General features: G+C 47.3%; 1 protein-coding gene across 1 annotated transcript; it reads left to right on the top strand.

Annotated features, from left to right (window-relative positions):
- Nucleotides 1-5629: 5629 nt before the first annotated feature.
- On the top strand, nt 5630-21379 carry igsf8 (immunoglobulin superfamily, member 8). Its single transcript, XM_039006376.1, has 9 exons — nt 5630-6108; nt 8847-9061; nt 9687-9852; nt 10775-11224; nt 18097-18281; nt 18612-18873; nt 19534-19820; nt 20056-20236; nt 21158-21379. The coding sequence occupies exons 1-9, from the start codon at nt 6057-6059 to the stop codon at nt 21283-21285; spliced, it is 1926 nt and encodes a 641-aa protein (XP_038862304.1). The 5' UTR covers nt 5630-6056; the 3' UTR covers nt 21286-21379.
- The last annotated feature ends 408 nt before the right edge of the window (nt 21380-21787 follow it).

Below are 21787 nucleotides of genomic sequence, written 5' to 3'. Positions count from 1 at the left end.
TTTTGGTTTTCTTTGTCATTCACTTTGTTAGTTTTGTCTTTTTTCATGTGCTGTTATATTAAAGTAACATGGACACTTACCACGCTGCATTTTGGTCTGATCCTTCATATTCCTCATCAGAAGAGGAAGACAACCGTTACAGAACTACCCACCAACCAAGGACCAAGCAGCGTGGTAGTGCAATCTGGAGAAATGGACATGGAAGGAGATATTGGACGGTAAGGGACCCTGGGCACAGGCTGGGGAATATTGCCGCTCCAAAGAAGAACTGGAGGCAGCTAAAGCTGAGCAGCGGCGATATGAGGTAAGGCAGCGCAACAGGCACGAGAGGCAACCCCAAAACATTTTTTGTGGGGGGCACACGGGGAGATTGGTGGAGTCAGGCGATAGACCTGAGCCAACTCCCCGTGCTTACCGGAAGAAGCTCAGTACTGGTCAGGCACCGTGTTATGCGGTCAAGCGCACGGTGTCGCCAGTACGCGCTCCTAGCCCGGAGCGCTATAGGCCAGCCCCCCGCAAGTGCCATGCGAGAGTGGGCATTCAGCCAGGGCGTATTGTGCCGGCTCAGCGTGTTTGGTCCCCGGTACGCCGTTTCGGCCCAGGGTATCCTGCACCGGCTCTGCGTGCTGTGTCTCTGGGGCGCTGGGAGGGTGCAGTGCGTGCTAAGCCTGCACTCTGCTCGTGCCTGGCGAATGTGGGCATTAAGCCTAAGGGAGAGGTGCGAGTGGTATGCACCAGCTCTACAGTGCTCCCCCACAGCCCGGTTCAACCTGTTCCTGCACTCTGGATGGTCCGGGCTAAAGTGGTCATCCAACCTGGAGGAGTGGTGCCAAGGCTGCGCACCAGAGCTCCAGTGCTCCCCCACATCCCGGCCTATCCGGTGCCTCCTCCACGCACCAGGCCTCCTGTAGGTCTCCCCAGCCTGGTGGGTCCTGTGGCAGCCCCACGCACCAGGCTGTCTCTCCGTCTCCTCCCTCCAGGTTCTCTCTCCAGTCCGGAGCTGCCAGAGCCGCCCGTCAGTCTGGAGCTGCCAGAGCCGCACGTCAGTCCGGAGCTGCCAGAGCCTCCCGTCAGTCCGGAGCTGCCAGAGTCTCCCGCCTGTCCCGGCGCTGCCAGAGTCTCCCGCCTGTCCCGGCGCTGCCAGAGTCTCCCGCCTGTGACAAAAGCCAAAAAGGATCTGCCCACTCCATCAAGAAGTGAGGACAACAACACAGGGCATCCATGGGACCTCTTGGAACCATGGACTACACCTGCAGAAACTGGACAACAGGGGGAAGCAGAAGAGATACCCATCATAGACTTCTCACTGCTGACCCTGGACACACCACCTCCAGTGGAAGAAACAACCAGCTGGTATCATCAAGTAGAATCAGCCGACAGTAACACGGAAGCAGCAATGTGGGCTTCAGTATTGCATGACCTAGATTTGGAACAGGAAGCTTGAGTTATAGCTAAGTGCACTAACTGAAGTCTAAGATTGCGCAATAGTAGTCTAACGTTTAGACAGAGGCCCAGAACCTTGGGAACTTCCCCTGTAAAAAAAAGTATATAAAGAGAACAGAGATCATGAGAGAACCATGATCCTCACTGACATATGAGACAGACTTCATATGGAGAATCATCATAGGTAAATTTACTATTGCACTATACTCTTTTTGTTGGACTAGAACAATATTTGAGAACTGGATAATTTTGCCTAAGTACTTTATGGATCACTATCTGAATCTACCTGGTTGAACTATGTGAACCCGAACCTGAGTCTCCGAAACACAGGGGTCTAGACACCTCTTGATTGCGGACAAAGCGGCATTCACACAGTGACACATCAGGTCCAGAAGTGATTAGCAATAAAAGGAAACAGCCAAATACCAGTTACAATATATTGAGTCTATACACAGGGTTGGAAGTGAATAGTATTAAGATATTGGAATTCGGAATCTAGCATTATTGCTGTGAGAATACCAATTACAGGAAAGTGACCAAGGGGCTGAGCATTTAAGGTAATTGAACTATTTTGCTATTTAGTCAATATTGTTAGAAGTGTTAACGCATTTAAAGATTTGCAATATTATCTGGCAATAGTATAAAGTGTATTAAGGATTGATTGAGCACTATTGTTGTATTAATGAAAACTGTATAACCATTGAAGTGTGATAACATGTATAAGACAAAAAACAGAGTGATTTAATAAAAGCTAGAAACTTTGACAACTAGGCCAGTTTAACGCTCTGGAGAGAAAACACCTTTGACACTCTCACTGAACAGAAAGTGACACTGGTTATAGGTTAAGGCTATAGCACTAAAGAATACTTAATTGTGTGGACAATAACAAGTATATCAGGGATTAGAATTTACATCCCACATATAACAATACTAGTTTCCAAGTGACTACTAGCTGACGAGCATAATAATCAACAGAGATTATTAGGTATTGATATATAAATAAATAAAAAGGACAGGTGGTTAAAGGAGATCTTAGTATAAATTTGAGTAGTTAGAAGAAATATAATACTCTAAGAGCCCACAATAGAATTATAAAGGGAGTGACAACGCGAACTAAGGAACAAAGCCAACTCACGCAAAGGGCCACTCACGCAAAGGGCCTAGCCAGAGGACGGGATAGAGGCTTTTGCTGCAGGCGACGGGCAAAAGTCAGCTCCGTGACACGCCTGTCCGGCGCTGCCAGAGTCTCCCCCCTGTCCGGCGCTGCCAGAGTCTCCCGCCTGTCCGGCGCTGCCAGAGTCTCCCGCCTATTCGGGGCCCGCTGTAAGGGTCCCCAGTCCGGGGTCGGTGGCGTGGGTCGCCACTCCAGAGGCGCCACATAAGTGGGCCAGGACTAAGGTGGAGTGGGGTCTATGTCCCGCACCAGAGCCGCCACCACGGTGTAATGCCCACCGAGACCCTCCCCTATGGGTTCAGGTTTTGCGGCCGGATTGGGGGGGGGGGGGGGGGGGGGGTACTGTCACGTTCTGACCTTAGTTCCTTTTTTATGTCTTTATTTTGGTTTGGTCAGGGCGTGAGTTGGGGTGGGCATTCTATGTTCTATATTCTATGTTTTGTTCTATGTGTTGTATTTCTGTGTTTGGCCTAGTATGGTTCCCAATCAGAGGCAGCTGTCAATCGTTGTCTCTGATTGAGAACCATACTTAGGTAGCCTGTTCCCACCTGTGTTTGTGGGTAGTTGTTTCCTGTTTTTGTGTTTGTTTCACAATTCAGGACTGTTTCGGTTTTCTTTGTCATTCTTTTTGTTATTTTTGTCTTTTTTCGTGTTCTGTTATATTAAAGTAACATGGACACTTACCACGCTGCATTTTAGTCTGATCCTTCATATTCCTCATCAGAAGAGGAAGACAACCGTTACACATCTATAGGCATAGACCTACAATTAGTCATCTGGTGCCACCATAATTAGTCCCTGTCTGTAATATCTGGTGCTGTTACAACTAGTTCCTGTCTGTAATATCTGGTGCTGTTACAACTAGTCCCTGTCTGTAATATCTGGTGATGTTACAACTAGTCCCTGTCTGTAATATCTGGTGCTGTTACAACTAGTTCCTTTCTGTAATATCTGGTGCTGTTACAACTAGTCCTTGTCTGTAATATCTGGTGCTGTTACAACTAGTCCCTGTCTGTAATATCTGGTGCTGTTACAACTAGTTCCTGTCTGTAATATCTGGTGCTGTTACAACTAGTCCCTGTCTGTAATATCTGGTGCTGTTACAACTAGTTCCTGTCTGTAATATCTGGTGCTGTTACAACTAGTTCCTGTCTGTAATATCTGGTGCTGTTACAACTAGTCCATGTCTGTAATATCTGGTGCTGTTACAACTAGTCCCTGTCTGTAATATCTGGTGCTGTTACAATTAGTCCCTGTCTGTAATATCTGGTGCTGTTACGAGTCCCTGTCTGTAATATCTGGTGCTGTTACAACTAGTTCCTGTCTGTAATATCTGGTGCTGTTACAACTAGTCCCTGTCTGTAATATCTGGTGCTGTTACAATTAGTCCCTGTCTGTAATATCTGGTGCTGTTACAACTAGTTCCTGTCTGTAATATCTGGTGCTGTTACAACTAGTCCCTGTCTGTAATATCTGGTGATGTTACAACTAGTCCCTGTCTGTAATATCTGGTGCTGTTACAACTAGTTCCTGTCTGTAATATCTGGTGCTGTTACAACTAGTTCCTTTCTGTAATATCTGGTGCTGTTACAACTAGTCCCTGTCTGTAATATCTGGTGCTGTTACAACTAGTTCCTGTCTGTAATATCTGGTGCTGTTACAACTAGTCCCTGTCTGTAATATCTGGTGCTGTTACAACTAGTCCTTGTCTGTAATATCTGGTGCTGTTACGAGTCCCTGTCTGTAATATCTGGTGCTGTTACAACTAGTTCCTGTCTGTAATATCTGGTGCTGTTACAACTAGTTCCTGTCTGTAATATCTGGTGCTGTTACAACTAGTCCTTGTCTGTAATATCTGGTGCTGTTACAACTAGTTCCTCTCTGTAATATCTGGTGCTGTTACAACTAGTTCCTGTCTGTAATATCTGGTGCTGTTACAACTAGTCCTTGTCTGTAATATCTGGTGCTGTTACAACTAGTTCCTGTCTGTAATATCTGGTGCTGTTACAACTAGTCCTTGTCTGTAATATCTGGTGCTGTTACAACTAGTCCTTGTCTGTAATATCTGGTGCTGTTACGAGTCCCTGTCTGTAATATCTGGTGCTGTTACAACTAGTCCTTGTCTGTAATATCTGGTGCTGTTACGAGTCCCTGTCTGTAATATCTGGTGCTGTTACAATTAGTTCTAAGGAAACATCCTATATTTAGTGGTCTTATTAACATTATCACGTCATTATTACAATGCTTATTGTGATAATAGTAACGTTCTAGTTAAGGCCCAGTCTGTGGTCTTATTTTTGGGAATGGGAGAGACGATTTTAACGTCCTGCCTTTAAAGGCAACATCGTTGTAGGTTTGGGACACCGTCTGTGTTTAAGCCTGTTTCTCCCATAATGATTGGAACAATAGTGTTTTTCTTATGGAAATAATGCATTTGGCAGGATACATCGGTCATTGCATTCCATAAAGGATGATAGTGGCGTCTAGTAGCCAAAATACAATTTTAGCATGGCCAGCGTCACAGAAGGCTTCCACCATTTTAATGTAGTCAACTGCGTGGGTCTTCCAGCTTTATTTCTGATCCCTCTTGATGACCCTGTTGGAGTCATGTTCAACCGTGTCATCAGGAGGGATCAGACAATCGTGAAGAAAAATTAACTGCTTCTAAATGGAGATTGCCTCAACGGCGCTGCAAGTGGGTTCACAGACGCCATAATCGGAACAATATAGGGATGCTTCTCTATCATTCTCTATGTTGCATACAAAACAGTGGACAAGGGGAGGCGGGGCCGCCCTAGATTCTGGCGCCGATTCGGAGCTATATGGACGAGCTGATTGGTTTAACCAATTTCAGCGCATTCAGTTTTCATTGGCTTAAAATGTAATCTATTGTTTTGTCTGCCAATGATTCGCTGTCTTCTATTTGATGGTTTTCCTTGCCAGAAACCCCTCCCTACACTACGGAGTCCCCCCCCCTTGCCCCCCCCCCCCTTGCCCCCTATGATACCAACAGCGATTGCATTCGTAAAGCATGTTTGATGAAAAAGGGTGCTTAGGCAAATATTTAGCTAGAGAAAAAATGAATTGGTCATTACGTGTGCGAAATATTTTTTAGGCTATTCCGGTTTACAGAGACGGCATTCTAATGTAAGATAAATTGAATGTACTGAATGTGTAATAGCTACAGTGGATGAATATTGTTAGCTTGAATGGTTGGCTAGCTAGCTAAACATCGGGACTACTAAATCAACATTGCATTGTAGCCTATCGGATATTTTAACGTTCCATAATGTAATGTCAAGTGGATGCAACGTTACATTGATGTTGATGTCTCATTGATTGAACTGAACGAGAGAGGGAATGTATTCCGATACAACCACAGAGACGAGTAGAGGAATTTGAATCGACATAATCCATCTGCAGCGGGGCATCGGGACGGATGATGATGGCTTCGTGGCGACGGACAGCAGCTCTCATCTGTTTACAATGGGGTGAGTCATTTCTCAGAACGCTCTCTAACCTAGCTACTAGGCCTACCTGCTAATGTTTCGTACTACGTGCCCTAAAACCGTGTGCCATCTGTCAGTTGGGCTATTGTATGGTGAGGTAACATTTTGTCCCATCGCAGCCTGGCATATGTTCTGATTAATGTTCGCATTATTGCATGCGTTGGATATCAGTAGAGATCTGTGGTTGTCATCTGACATATAGAGTTTTTTTTTTAAAATTTTCTACAACTCGCTTTAAGCCCTTTCGACATTTATTAGTGGTCGGTGCATTTACAGCCCAGTCTCCTATTGCACTAGTCTCTCTCTCAGCACGGGAATTTAATCTACACATGAAAACATGAGCTGAGAGGGTTCTCACAGAATAATATCATTATTATAGGACATGTATTATCTATTATACTACCCTGGCTGAATGCAGACAGACAGACAGACAGACAGACAGACAGACAGACAGACAGACAGACTGACAGACTGACAGACTGACTGACTGACTGACTGTATATGCAGACAGACAGAAGTGGCGGAAGTGACTGCACCTCAGCGCTGACATATACAGTCAGTCTATGCTCCAGACCAGCCCTATCAGTCTTACAGCCTTATGTTAATTAGACATCCTGATCCTCTTAAGCCCTGTTCTCTGTCCCAGTCTCTCTACCAGCTCATTATCTCTAGGCCTGCTGTTTAATTCACGCCTTTGTTATGTGTATTAGCATGTACTAGAACCTATACCTCATATTAGCTACAGGCTCTGACAGGTTCCCAGGCCTGGGTTGAAATGCACCCTGCACCTGTATTTCTAGTTGTTCTGGATCGGCTGGTAGATTATTTGGGCAGCGCGAGATGTGAGTTTCCCATGAGTCGTCATCCAATCCACCCCCAACGTTCCATCTACGTTGTGTAGTAAGTTGTTGTTCGTACCTGCGCAGGTTACCTCACTATGTCGCCGCACTATGTCGCCGCACTATGTCACCGCACTATGTCACCGCACTATGTCACCGCACTATGTCACCGCACTATGTCGGCATCTCATTTAGGAGATTTAGGTTATGTGTCATGGTTGCTTCCAGAGTTTCAGTGTCTCACTCTGGAGACATGTTTCTCCTCATCGAACAGGGACATTTCTGTCCCAACATGAATGTATCTGCTTTACACCACACTGTGTTGTATTAGAATAGTTTAAGGAAATGGAAGTGTCGATAAGGAAGTTTCTAGTTTTAGACTGTCACTAACTGGAACTAAAGAACTGGAACTAAAGAACTGGAACTGGAACATGGTTTTGTCTGACCTCAAAACTATTTTGTAGAAGTTAGAGGAAGTATATTGACATGACAGGATATGTAGTCTTGTGCTGTGAAATAAATAAATAAATATTACTATGATTTTAATTGTGCAATTATGTGATGTGAATAACATGTCCCAGCAAACCAATGAATAAAACAAAAATGTACCCATGCCTGAAGCTAGATTAAATTCCATCTTTCTATAATGGGCTAAGTAACATATTGATCTTCTGTACAATAGCCTACATATTGGTTCAGCCGGTCTGTCAGTGTATTGACTGGTGGTGTGTCACTGAACATACCAAACCTACACAGCGTGACTGACATGACATACAGTACAAGCCAAAAGTTTGGACACACCTACTCATTCAAGGGTTTTGCTTATTTTTTAAAACTATTTTCTACATTGTAGAATAATAGTGAAGACATCAAAACTATGAAATAACACATATGGAATCATGTAGTAACCAAAAAAGTGTTAAACAAATCAAAATATATTTTATATTGGAGATTCTTCAAAGTAGCCACCCTTTGCCTTGATGACAGCTTTGCACACTCTTGGCATTCTCTCAACAAGCTTCACCTGGAATGCTTTTCCAACAGTCTTGAAGGTGTTCCCACATATGCTGAGCACTTGTTGGCTGCTTTTTCTTCACTCTGCGGTCCAACTCATCCCAAAACATCTGAATTGGGTTGAGGTTGGGTGATTGTGGAGGCCAGGTCATCTGATGCAGCACTCCATCATTCTCCTTCTTGGTCAAATAGCCCTTACACAGTCTGGAGGTGTGTTGGGTCATTGTTCTGTTGAAAAACAAATTATAGTCTCACTAAGCGCAAACCAGATTGGATGGTGTATTTCTGCAGAATGCTGTGGTAGCCATGCTGGTTAAGAGTGTGCAAAGCTGTCATCAAGGCAAAGGGTGGCTACTTTGAAGAATCTAAAAGATGAACACGTTATTGGTTACTACATGATTCCATATGTGTTATTTCATAGTTTTGATGTCTTCACTATTATTCTACAATGTAGAAAATAGTAAAAATAAAGAACAAAATAAAGAGTAGGTGTGTCCAAACTTTTGACTGGTACTGTACATTCCCTTCTCTCTCGATGTGCAAATATGGAAAATAAATAAACATAAATATGGGTTGTATTTACAATGGTCTCTCTCTCTCTATCGCTCCTTCTCTCTGCCCTACTCTCTCTCTCTGTCTCTCTGCCCCATCTCTCTCTGCCCTATTCTCTCTCTCTCTGTCTCTCTGCCCTACTCTCTCTCTCCCCATCTCTATCTGCCCCACTCTCTCTCTCCCCATCTCTCTCTGCCCTACTCTCTCTCTCTCTCTGTCCCTCTCCTCCTCTCATCTCCTCTTCCCTCTCTCTGTCTCTCTCTCTCTCTCTCTCTCTCTCTCCCATCTCTCTTTTCTTCCTGTTTCTCTCTCCAGTGTTCCAGTACACCCTGTGTCGCGAGGTAACCCTTCCCTCCGGACCCCTATACCGCGTGGCAGGGTTCTCCCTCTCCATCCCCTGTGCTGTATCAGGCTACGAGGGTTCCCGAACGCAGGACTTTGAGTGGTTCCTGTACAGGGAGGACTCCCAGGGGAGACAGATGGGGGTGATCTCCACCAGGGACCCTGGGTTTCCCTACGCACCCTTCCAGGTAGGGAGGAGTTCAACACAGGCTTTTTCAGAATTGATTTGGTCTAGATGGTTAGGACTAGTTGGCCCTAGCTGCCAGACATCTATGTTCATTTTAAACTAATGAATCTGAGTTTTCCATCAAAGTACAGGAACAGGTGGGCGTGCAGGTATGCTAGCTATGTACCGTATGCTTACTTCTCTATTGGGGCTGTTGGGTAACTTTTAGCTGTACGTGAAATTATTTAAACTCACATCTCTGTTCACCAATGGAAAATATCTCTTAAATGTGTTTATTTTGACTAATCAATTAAACTAACTTAAGGCTGCACAATTCATCGAAATTGATCTATGCAAAGTCCTTATTTTCTTACACAATTCATGTAAAATTCACATGTAATAAGGGTCCCTTGGTAAACTCTGACCAACACTTTGGTTCCTACCCTGTCACAACAACCTCTACTGTACCTGTCTTTGTCATTGGTTGTCAAGACAACACCAACTACAGAATTGAAATACTAATTATAACAGTTCCAAGTGTTTTAATCAAAATCACAAGTAAAATCGTAATCGCAAAATTTGGTTTAAAAATGGCAGTTTGATTATTAGCCACATCGTGCAGCTCTAATCTAACTCTGTCCTTCCAGGCGCGGGTGAGGTCCGGGGAGGTGAGGGTGGAGAGGGACTCGGGGGACAAGGCCAGGCTGGTGTTCCAGAGGCTACGCGCAGATGACCAGGGACGATACGAGTGTTACACACCCAGCACAGACTCCAAATACCAAGGCAACTACAGTGCCTCGGTCGCTGTCAAAGGTCGGTAGGTCTGGGCCTGGATTCACAAAGCGTCTCACAAGACGAGTGGTGAATCTGGATCCCTTTTAGATTACATATGGACAGGGAGGACCTGATCCTAGACCAGCTGTTTGACTGAATACTGGTCCTTTTAGATTACACATGGACAAGGAGGCCCTGATCCTAGACCAGCTCTTTGACTGAATACTGGTCCTTTTAGATTACATGGACAGGGAGGCCCTGATCCTAGATCAGCACTATGACTGAATACTGGTCCTTTTAGATCACATGGACAGGGAGGCCCTGATCCTAGACCAGCTCTTTTACTTTTCTGTCCTCCTTTTCCTGTTTCCTGGTTCCTAGTTAGGCTGTCTGTGTTATTTTGTGGACTTTGTTCTCTCTCTCTGACAGTGTGGTTGAGAATGTGTCTTGCCTTGTTCTATCACACAAATCTGATTGGCACCGGCCACATACTTTTCCACACGATTCTTTACTGATCTAGGTCCACGCTATTCTTTATTACGTGTAATTACATTTTTACACAGAAAAAAAAAATTGGACTAGAAATTATATTCTTATCTACAATCTATTCTGACCTTTCCCCTGCAATGTACTATAATAACATACTTATAATCTGTCACCGAAGCAGTGTTCCTCTGAGTGACCCTAACCTCTACACATCCTTTGCTATAGCAAAAATCTAATAGGAATTACCTTCTGTATGTAATCATATCTATCTGTTCCCTGTTCTGTCTCTCAGTAATGTAATAATAACTCATCTCTCTCTCTCTGTCTCTCTCTTTCTGTCTCTCTGTCTCTCTCTCTGTCTCTCTCTTTCTGTCTCTCTGTCTCTCTCTTTCTGTCTCTCTGTCTCTCTCTTTCTGTCTCTCTGTCTCTCTCTTTCTGTCTCTCTGTCTCTCTCTTTCTGTCTCTCTCTCTCCAGTGATTCCAGACACTCTCCTGATTAGCTACTCCCGGTCTCTGACTGGCCAACCCGTGCCAGAGGGTGCGGAGATAACTCTCACCTGCTCCGCCGCCGTCCAATCAAAACAGCACACCCACCTGTCCATCACGTTCGGCGTGCGTGTCGGTGGTAGCGGGTCGGGGTCGGGGACACCGAGAGAAATCATAGCTATCGATAAGGAACTGAGCGTGACTCCTGGCCGAGGGGACTCCTACCAGAAGAGATATGACGATGGAGAGATAACGCTGGTGAAGAAGAGTGGAGATGGAGGGAGAGATGTCTACGTGATGAGGCTGAGCGCCGTGGCCCCGGAGGACTCAGGGGCCTACTTCTGTGAGGCGTCGCAGTGGATCCTGGACCCTGATGGAGCGTGGCAGAAGATCGCTCAGAGGACCCTGGAGATTGGCAACCTGACGGTCCAACCACTTGGTACATCCCTGTCTGTCTGTGGAGTATGGGGGCTGTTAGGACACTGTCTGTCTGTGGAGTATGGGGGCTGTTAGGACACTGTCTGTCTGTGGAGTATGGGGGCTGTTAGGACACTGTCTGTCTGTGGAGTATGGGGGCTGTTAGGACACTGTCTGTCTGTGGAGTATGGGGGCTGTTAGGACACTGTCTGTCTGTGGAGTATGGGGGCTGTTAGGACACTGTCTGTCTGTGGAGTATGGGGGCTGTTCAGAGACGAGCTGTTAGGACACTGTCTGTCTGTGGAGTATGGGGGCTGTTCAGAGACAAGAGCTGTTAGGACACTGTCTGTCTGTGGAGTATGGGGTGTTTTCAGAGACAAGAGCTGTTAGGACACTGTCTGTCTGTGGAGTATGGGGGGTTTTCAGAGACGAGCTGTTAGGACACTGTCTGTCTGTGGAGTATGGGGGCTGTTCAGAGACAAGAGCTGTTAGGACACTGTCTGTCTGTGGAGTATGGGGGCTTTTCAGAGACAAGAGATGTTAGGACACTGTCTGTCTGTGGAGTATGGGGGCTGTTCAGAGACAAGAGCTGTTAGGACACTGTCTGTCTGTGGAGTATGGGGGCTTTTCAGAGACAAGAGATGTTAGGACACTGTCTGTCTGTGGAGTATGGGGGCTTTTCAGAGACAAGAGATGTTAGGACACTGTCTGTCTGTGGAGTATGGGGGCTTTTCAGAGACAAGAGATGTTAGGACACTGTCTGTCTGTGGAGTATGGGGGCTGTTCAGAGACAAGAGCTGTTAGGACACTGTCTGTCTGTGGAGTATGGGGGCTTTTCAGAGACAAGAGATGTTAGGACACTGTCTGTCTGTGGAGTATGGGGGCTTTTCAGAGACAAGAGATGTTAGGACACTGTCTGTCTGTGGAGTATGGGGGCTGTTCAGAGACAAGAGCTGTTAGGACACTGTCTGTCTGTGGAGTATGGGGGCTGTTCAGAGACAAGAGCTGTTAGGACACTGTCTGTCTGTGGAGTATGGGGGCTGTTCAGAGACAAGAGCTGTTAGGACACTGTCTGTCTGTGGAGTATGGGGGCTTTTCAGAGACAAGAGATGTTAGGACACTGTCTGTCTGTGGAGTATGGGGGCTTTTCAGAGACAAGAGATGTTAGGACACTGTCTGTGGAGTATGGGGGCTGTTCAGAGACAAGAGCTGTTAGGACACTGTCTGTCTGTGGAGTATGGGGGCTGTTCAGAGACAAGAGCTGTTAGGACACTGTCTGTCTGTGGAGTATGGGGGCTTTTCAGAGACAAGAGCTGTTAGGACACTGTCTGTCTGTGGAGTATGGGGGCTGTTCAGAGACAAGAGCTGTTAGGACACTGTCTGTCTGTGGAGTATGGGGTGTTTTCAGAGACAAGAGCTGTTAGGACACTGTCTGTCTGTGGAGTATGGGGGGTTTTCAGAGACGAGCTGTTAGGACACTGTCTGTCTGTGGAGTATGGGGGCTGTTAGGACACTGTCTGTCTGTGGAGTATGGGGGCTGTTCAGAGACGAGCTGTTAGGACACTGTCTGTCTGTGGAGTATGGGGGCTGTTCAGAGACAAGAGCTGTTAGGACACTGTCTGTCTGTGGAGTATGGGGTGTTTTCAGAGACAAGAGCTGTTAGGACACTGTCTGTCTGTGGAGTATGGGGGGTTTTCAGAGACGAGCTGTTAGGACACTGTCTGTCTGTGGAGTATGGGGGCTGTTCAGAGACAAGAGCTGTTAGGACACTGTCTGTCTGTGGAGTATGGGGGCTTTTCAGAGACAAGAGATGTTAGGACACTGTCTGTCTGTGGAGTATGGGGGCTGTTCAGAGACAAGAGCTGTTAGGACACTGTCTGTCTGTGGAGTATGGGGGCTTTTCAGAGACAAGAGATGTTAGGACACTGTCTGTCTGTGGAGTATGGGGGCTTTTCAGAGACAAGAGATGTTAGGACACTGTCTGTCTGTGGAGTATGGGGGCTTTTCAGAGACAAGAGATGTTAGGACACTGTCTGTCTGTGGAGTATGGGGGCTGTTCAGAGACAAGAGCTGTTAGGACACTGTCTGTCTGTGGAGTATGGGGGCTTTTCAGAGACAAGAGATGTTAGGACACTGTCTGTCTGTGGAGTATGGGGGCTTTTCAGAGACAAGAGATGTTAGGACACTGTCTGTCTGTGGAGTATGGGGGCTGTTCAGAGACAAGAGCTGTTAGGACACTGTCTGTCTGTGGAGTATGGGGGCTGTTCAGAGACAAGAGCTGTTAGGACACTGTCTGTCTGTGGAGTATGGGGGCTGTTCAGAGACAAGAGCTGTTAGGACACTGTCTGTCTGTGGAGTATGGGGGCTTTTCAGAGACAAGAGATGTTAGGACACTGTCTGTCTGTGGAGTATGGGGGCTTTTCAGAGACAAGAGATGTTAGGACACTGTCTGTGGAGTATGGGGGCTGTTCAGAGACAAGAGCTGTTAGGACACTGTCTGTCTGTGGAGTATGGGGGCTGTTCAGAGACAAGAGCTGTTAGGACACTGTCTGTCTGTGGAGTATGGGGGCTTTTCAGAGACAAGAGCTGTTAGGACACTGTCTGTCTGTGGAGTATGGGGGCTGTTCAGAGACAAGAGCTGTTAGGACACTGTCTGTCTGTGGAGTATGGGGTGTTTTCAGAGACAAGAGCTGTTAGGACACTGTCTGTCTGTGGAGTATGGGGGGTTTTCAGAGACGAGCTGTTAGGACACTGTCTGTCTGTGGAGTATGGGGGCTGTTCAGAGACAAGAGCTGTTAGGACACTGTCTGTCTGTGGAGTATGGGGGCTTTTCAGAGACAAGAGATGTTAGGACACTGTCTGTCTGTGGAGTATGGGGGCTGTTCAGAGACAAGAGCTGTTAGGACACTGTCTGTCTGTGGAGTATGGGGGCTTTTCAGAGACAAGAGATGTTAGGACACTGTCTGTCTGTGGAGTATGGGGGCTTTTCAGAGACAAGAGATGTTAGGACACTGTCTGTCTGTGGAGTATGGGGGCTTTTCAGAGACAAGAGATGTTAGGACACTGTCTGTCTGTGGAGTATGGGGGCTGTTCAGAGACAAGAGCTGTTAGGACACTGTCTGTCTGTGGAGTATGGGGGCTTTTCAGAGACAAGAGATGTTAGGACACTGTCTGTCTGTGGAGTATGGGGGCTTTTCAGAGACAAGAGATGTTAGGACACTGTCTGTCTGTGGAGTATGGGGGCTGTTCAGAGACAAGAGCTGTTAGGACACTGTCTGTCTGTGGAGTATGGGGGCTGTTCAGAGACAAGAGCTGTTAGGACACTGTCTGTCTGTGGAGTATGGGGGCTGTTCAGAGACAAGAGCTGTTAGGACACTGTCTGTCTGTGGAGTATGGGGGCTTTTCAGAGACAAGAGATGTTAGGACACTGTCTGTCTGTGGAGTATGGGGGCTTTTCAGAGACAAGAGATGTTAGGACACTGTCTGTGGAGTATGGGGGCTTTTCAGAGACAAGAGATGTTAGGACACTGTCTGTCTGTGGAGTATGGGGGCTTTTCAGAGACAAGAGCTGTTAGGACACTGTCTGTCTGTGGAGTATGGGGGCTGTTCAGAGACAAGAGCTGTTAGGACACTGTCTGTCTGTGGAGTATGGGGGCTTTTCAGAGACAAGAGATGTTAGGACACTGTCTGTCTGTGGAGTATGGGGGCTTTTCAGAGACAAGAGATGTTAGGACACTGTCTGTGGAGTATGGGGGCTTTTCAGAGACAAGAGATGTTAGGACACTGTCTGTCTGTGGAGTATGGGGGCTTTTCAGAGACAAGAGCTGTTAGGACACTGTCTGTCTGTGGAGTATGGGGGCTGTTCAGAGACAAGAGCTGTTAGGACACTGTCTGTCTGTGGAGTATGGGGGCTGTTCAGAGACAAGAGCTGTTAGGACACTGTCTGTCTGTGGAGTATGGGGGCTTTTCAGAGACAAGAGATGTTAGGACACTGTCTGTCTGTGGAGTATGGGGGCTTTTCAGAGACAAGAGATGTTAGGACACTGTCTGTGGAGTATGGGGGCTTTTCAGAGACAAGAGATGTTAGGACACTGTCTGTCTGTGGAGTATGGGGGCTTTTCAGAGACAAGAGCTGTTAGGACACTGTCTGTCTGTGGAGTATGGGGGCTGTTCAGAGACAAGAGCTGTTAGGACACTGTCTGTCTGTGGAGTATGGGGGCTTTTCAGAGACAAGAGATGTTAGGACACTGTCTGTCTGTGGAGTATGGGGGCTTTTCAGAGACAAGAGATGTTAGGACACTGTCTGTGGAGTATGGGGGCTTTTCAGAGACAAGAGATGTTAGGACACTGTCTGTCTGTGGAGTATGGGGGCTTTTCAGAGACAAGAGCTGTTAGGACACTGTCTGTCTGTGGAGTATGGGGGCTGTTCAGAGACAAGAGCTGTTAGGACACTGTCTGTCTGTGGAGTATGGGGGCTTTTCAGAGACAAGAGCTGTTAGGACACTGTCTGTCTGTGGAGTATGGGGGCTTTTCAGAGACAAGAGCTGTTAGGACACTGTCTGTCTGTGGAGTATGGGGTGTTTTCAGAGACAAGAGCTGTTAGGACACTGTCTGTCTGTGGAGTATGGGGGGTTTTCAGAGACAAGAGCTGTTAGGACACTGTCTGTATGTGGAGTATGGGGGCTGTTCAGAGACAAGAGCTGTTGGGACACTGTCTGTCTGTGGAGTATGTGGGCTTTTCAGAGACAAGAGATGTTGGGACACTGGCTGTGCGTGGCTCTAAATAAGAGCATCTGCTAAATGACTAAAACGTAATGTAACGGATGCTGTTACTAGCTTGGCCACAGATCCCATTAGCACCCCAGTAGACCTAATGGTATCTAGTGCTGTAGGCCTATCCAGTACTGATAGTTCATGACATCATCATCATTACTGACATTCTACAACAATGGGAAACGGAGACATTAGCTTCAGGGGCGCTGCACTGTGGCTGACCCCATACTATTATCAATATGTGTGTGTTTTAGAGCTGTGGTGTGTTGTAGAGCTGTGTGGTGTGTTTTAGAGCTGCGGGGTGTGTTTTAGAGCTGTGGGGTGTGTTTTAGAGCTGTGGTGTGTGTTTTAGAGCTGTGGGGTGTGTTTTAGAGCTGTGGGGTGTGTTTTAGAGCTGCGGGGTGTGTTTTAGAGCTGTGGGGTGTGTTTTAGAGCTGCGGGGTGTGTTTTAGAGCTGTGGGGTGTGTTTTAGAGCTGTGGTGTATGTTTTAGAGCTGTGGTGTGTGTTTTAGAGCTGTGGTGTGTGTTTTAGAGCTGTGGGGTGTGTTTTAGAGCTGTGGGGTGTGTTTTAGAGCTGTGGTGTGTGTTTTAGAGCTGTGGGGTGTGTTTTAGAGCTGTGGGGTGTGTTTTAGAGCTGTGGTGTGTTTTAGAGCTGTGGGGTGTGTTTTAGAGCTGTGGTGTGTGGGGTGTGTTTTAGAGCTGTGGGGTGTGGGGTGTGTTTTAGAGCTGTGGTGTGTGGGGTGTGTTTTAGAGCTGTGGGGTGTGTTTTAGAGCTGTGGGGTGTGTTTTAGAGCTGTGGGGTGTGTTTTTGAGCTGTGGTGTGTGTTTTAGAGCTGTGGGGTGTGTTTTAGAGCTGTGGGGTGTGTTTTAAAGCTGTGGTGTGTTTTTTAGAGCTGTGGGGTGTGTTTTAGAGCTGTGGGGTGTGGGGGGTGAGAGCACAGCAGAATGTAACAGTTGCACTGTAGTAGAAGTTACAGTTTTATAGTTCCCCACTGAGGGTCTTATCGTGTCAGCCAGACACAGCTCTACTTCATTCTATTATAGTCTGTTAGACAATAGACCTGCTTTTCTCCTCTCTGTGTTGTTGTTGGACAGATTACAGTTAAGAATAGATTTATAAACTGAACTGAAACGTTTCATGAAATAGCTAACATAGTTTTCAGAGTGTATTGTTTATAGATGAGATCTTACGAGCATCCTCTTTTAGTATACATTTTGAGATGCATTCAACTTCAGTGGGAGAACTTGCTATATGCAAATAAACCTTTATTAACAGTGACAATTAACAAATGAAGTTTGTTTGAATGCAGAGCGAACACATTTTAAATCATGTACTTCTTGTTTATTTTTTCCTCTCCTCTTCTCCCTCCTCTTCCTCCTCCTTTACCCCCTCCTCTCCCTCATCCTCCTCCTCCTTTACCCCCTCCTCTTCTCCCTCCTCTTCCTCCTCCTTTACCCCCTCCTCTTTCTCCTCATCCTCCTCCTCCTTTACCCCCTCCTCTCCCTCATCCTCCTCCTCCTTTACCCCCTCCTCTCCCTCATCCTCCTCCTCCTTTACCCCCTCCTCTCCCTCATCCTCCTCCTCCTTTACCCCCTCCTCTCCCTCATCCTCCTCCTCCTTTACCCCCTCCTCTCCCTCATCCTCCTCCTCCTTTACCCCCTCCTCTTCTCCCTCATCCTCCTCCTCCTTTACCCCCTCCTCTTCTCCCTCCTCTTCCTCCTCCTTTACCCCCTCCTCTTTCTCCTCATCCTCCTCCTCCTTTACCCCCTCCTCTCCCTCATCCTCCTCCTCCTTTACCCCCTCCTCTCCCTCATCCTCCTCCTCCTTTACCCCCTCCTCTCCCTCATCCTCCTCCTCCTTTACCCCCTCCTCTTCTCCCTCCTCTTCCTCCTCCTTTACCCCCTCCTCTTCTCCCTCCTCTTCCTCCTTTTTTACCCCCTCCTCTTCCTCCTCCCTTACCCCCTCCTCTCCCTCCTCTTCCTCCTCCCTTACCCCCTCCTCTCCCTCCTCTTCCTCCTCCCTTACCCCCTCCTCCCCCTCCTCTCCCTCCTCTTCCTCCTCCCTTACCCCCTCCTCTCCCTCCTCTTCCTCCTCCCTTACTCCCTCCTCCCTCCTTCTAGCTGACTCCCTGACCGTTACGTCCACTCCGCGAGGTGAGGTAACTCTCCAGTTAGGCTCCCCCCTCACTCTGACCTGCGAGGTGTCTGGTTTGGCCCCTGGGGGCCGCTCGGGCCTGCTGGTTCAGTGGATGAGGAGGGGCACTGTGAGCAGCGAGGACAGGGCATTGACGGGTGGAGGTGTGGAGGTTGGTATTGATTATTGTTATTGGTTATTAGGATCTTCCTTTTAGCCCGCTAAGGAAGTCCTTACAGTTGTCCAATTCTTTTATCACTTTTGTCTTTTTAATTATGAAATTGAAAACTTTGGCAAATTATTCAGCTATTTGCTGCTGCTATTGATAGTATGTAATGCTTCCAATTGTAGATAAAACATATTATTTGGAGCCAGGAAGGCTATTGGTCAACAGTTATTTAGGATCGTAAAGTAAATAATGCTTGATTGGCTAGTCGTTTTCCAAACACAACTCAGGTTAACCTTTCTGTCTACCTCTATCTCTGTCTGTCCCCTCTCCCAGGTGGAGGTGGCCCGGTACGGGCCAGACGGGGTGGTGAGCTGGGGGGATGACTCCAGCCGGGGGGGTCGGAGTGGAGGGGGTTCCATGGAGAAGGAGGTGGAGGGACGGTACTCTCTCAGGTTGTTCTCTGCCCACCCAGCTGACACGGGGGTGTACCGCTGTGCTGTGAGCGTCTACGCTGGGAGGCTTAACCCGGGACCCTCCAGTGCTGCTACCCTCACACAGAGGTCAGAGGGGGTCGCCGTCAACCTCAAGACCAAAGGTAAGAGAAAAGACAGACACAAAAGCACCTTCTCCCCACAAACTGCGGCCTAGTTCACTCCTCCTCATGGATTTAAAAAAGATGTTTTGGTATAATGGAGAAAACTCCCCCAATCTACTTAACAGCAATCCAGTGTGTTTAAATCCATGAGGGATGAGTAAGTAACTGCACCCCTCTGGCAGAGGGGGATCCTGGGGGACTACAGCCAGTGGATATCTATACAAGTTAAGTCAGGATTCTGGAAGTTGTCCTGGTAAAGCTAAGAGACTAAAACCACTTGACCTTCTACGAGGTTGGGCAGTAGTCTGTAAACAAAGATACTACATTAACATGAGCATTGCCATGACGTGGTTTGATTGAATTAACAACCAAATACCTAATTGAATTGAACCTATGTTAACGATGTAAGTTGATGCTAATTGAACCTAATTGAATGACGAGCATCTCTCTGTCCCTGTGTCCCTACAGAGGTCAAGGTGTAAGCATCTCTCTCTCTCTGTCCCTGTGTCCCTACAGAGGTCAAGGTGTAAGCATCTCTCTCTCTCTGTCCCTGTGTCCCTACAGAGGTCAAGGTGTAAGCATCTCTCTCTCTCTGTCCCTGTGTCCCTACAGAGGTCAAGGTGTAAGCATCTCTCTCTCTCTGTCCCTGTGTCCCTACAGAGGTCAAGGTGTCAGCAGTAGCCAACCTTCCCCGCGGCCCCCTCCTGAAGAGAGGTGATACCGTCACCCTGCTCTGCAACGTATCCGTGGTAACCACCGGCCCTGCACAGGTGGAGGTCCAATGGCTGCAGAGGGCGGTCCTCCCGGCCCAGGAGGGTGGGGCTACAGCAGGGGGTGTGATCATAGAGAAGGGTGGTGACAAGCCGTCAGTAGAGGAGAAGGGGACGGTGTTAGCCTCTCTTACCTATGAGGGCCTGTCCAGGCCATATAAGAACCACAGCTCTGAGGTGATTGGTTCAATTTATTTGGCAGTTTAAAAAAAATACATGCAGTCAATTTTAAGAAAACTATCAAGGATAACACAATAAAGTATATCAAAGATAAAACAATTGTAATGACTAGTATGTGGTTGTCTTACCTACCTTATTTGAATGCACTGTATTTCTCTAGATAACAGCGTCTGCTAAAATACTAAAATACATCTGCTAAATGACTTCCGTTGTGGTCCTTTATGGACTACAGGTCAGTATGGACCGGGTGTCTCCAGGCACCTACAGGTTAAGGATCTTCTCCGCCCAGGACCAGGACCAGGGCCTGTTTGTCTGCCAGGCTGAGGTGTGGGGACAAGACCCCCATGGAGGATGGTACAACACCGGGGCCAAGGCCCAGTCAGAGGGTGTCAGGGTCTACCTGTACGCCAGAGGTGAGTGTCACTGGGTCTGGGACTGCTAGCTATTTTACATACAGCGAGTGGTGACGAATCACTGCAGACACACTCATCATCAGTTCCTAATACAAAAGAGTGGCTCTGTGAATCACTGATGGTTGTCAGGAAGTGTCTGTATGTCTCTTGTGTTTTCACTCTCCCACTCACTGTCTTTTGGAGGCTGTTAGCCAACAGTTATTAGGTATCATAGATAGTCTTCTTTGAAACATGGCTAACCTATCCTGTCTAATACTGGCATCCTGTCTAATACTCCCAATGGTAAATTAAACGGTTTATGAGGAAAGTTAGTCGTTTTCTGAACTTGACTAACTCATTCCTCCCCTCCCTCCTCTCTATCTCCCCTCCCTCCTCTCTATCTCCTCTATCTCCTCTCTCTATCTCCTCTCTCCTCTCTCTATCTCCTCTCTCTCCTCTCTATCTCCTCTCTCTCCTCTCTATCTCCCCTCCCTCCTCTCTATCTCCTCTCTCTCCTCTCTATCTCCCCTCCCTCCTCTCTATCTCCTCTCTCTCCTCTCTATCTCCCCTCCCTCCTCTCTATCTCCTCTCTCTCCTCTCTATCTCCCCTCCCTCCTCTCTATCTCCTCTCTCTCCTCTCTATCTCCCCTCCCTCCTCTCTATCTCCTCTCTATCTCCCCTCCCTCCTCTCTATCTCCCCTCCCTCCTCTATATCTCCCGTCCCTCCTCTCTATCTCCCCTCCCTCCTCTCTATCTCCTCTCTCTCCTCTCTATCTCCCCTCCCTCCTCTCTATCTCCCCTCCCTCCCCTCCCTCCTCTCTCTCCTCTCTCTCTCTCTCTCTCTCTCTCCTCCCTCCTCTCTCTCCTCTCTCTCTCTCTCTCTGTCTCTCCTCCCTCCTCTCTATCTCCTCTCTCTCCTCTCTTCTCTCTCTGTCTCTGCAGCGGCCGACCTGCTCCTCATCCCCTTGGTTGTGGGCGTGTCCTCTGCCTTGTTTGTGGGCGTGGTCATCATCGCCACGGTAACCTGTTGCTTCATGAATCGATTGGCTAGGCAGCGCTCCCCGAAATAGGAAGTAGGAAGTCACGACAACGTATAACGTATAAGTTCACTGAATGGTCATCGACGAAGAGGTAAAAAAAAAAGATCGAAAATAAAACAACTAGTGGACTTTAAAAAGTTTCAAATAAAGAAATTGGAACTCTCAGACCTACACGATGTCCACATACAGATGTAAATACGGCTATGTAACAAATAGTGTTGGTCTAATCTGGGACAGTGACCAAGAGAAAGACACTAGCACTACTGCTCCTACCGGTCATACAGACGTTTGATTGTTTCACATGGTACCAAACCATTTCCACTTGTTCCTAATATGTTTCATCCAGCTTGTTTCTGTTGTATAAACCCCCACCGTATCAACCTATTTTCAGACTTCCATAGCAAACCTAACCAAACAGCTGGCTCTTATTCAGCACGGTTACAACCACAATGGTGGCTGCGTATCTAGGCCAGCACAGAACAGCTTGGTTTGACTCAGTAGTGTACAAAGCCAGTTAGGTGTTTGATATGTC

The sequence above is a fragment of the Salvelinus namaycush genome, chromosome 2 (assembly GCF_016432855.1).
Source record: "Salvelinus namaycush isolate Seneca chromosome 2, SaNama_1.0, whole genome shotgun sequence".
NCBI classification, from domain to species: Eukaryota; Metazoa; Chordata; class Actinopteri; order Salmoniformes; family Salmonidae; genus Salvelinus; species Salvelinus namaycush.
This window is presented reverse-complemented; position numbering and strand designations above follow the sequence as displayed.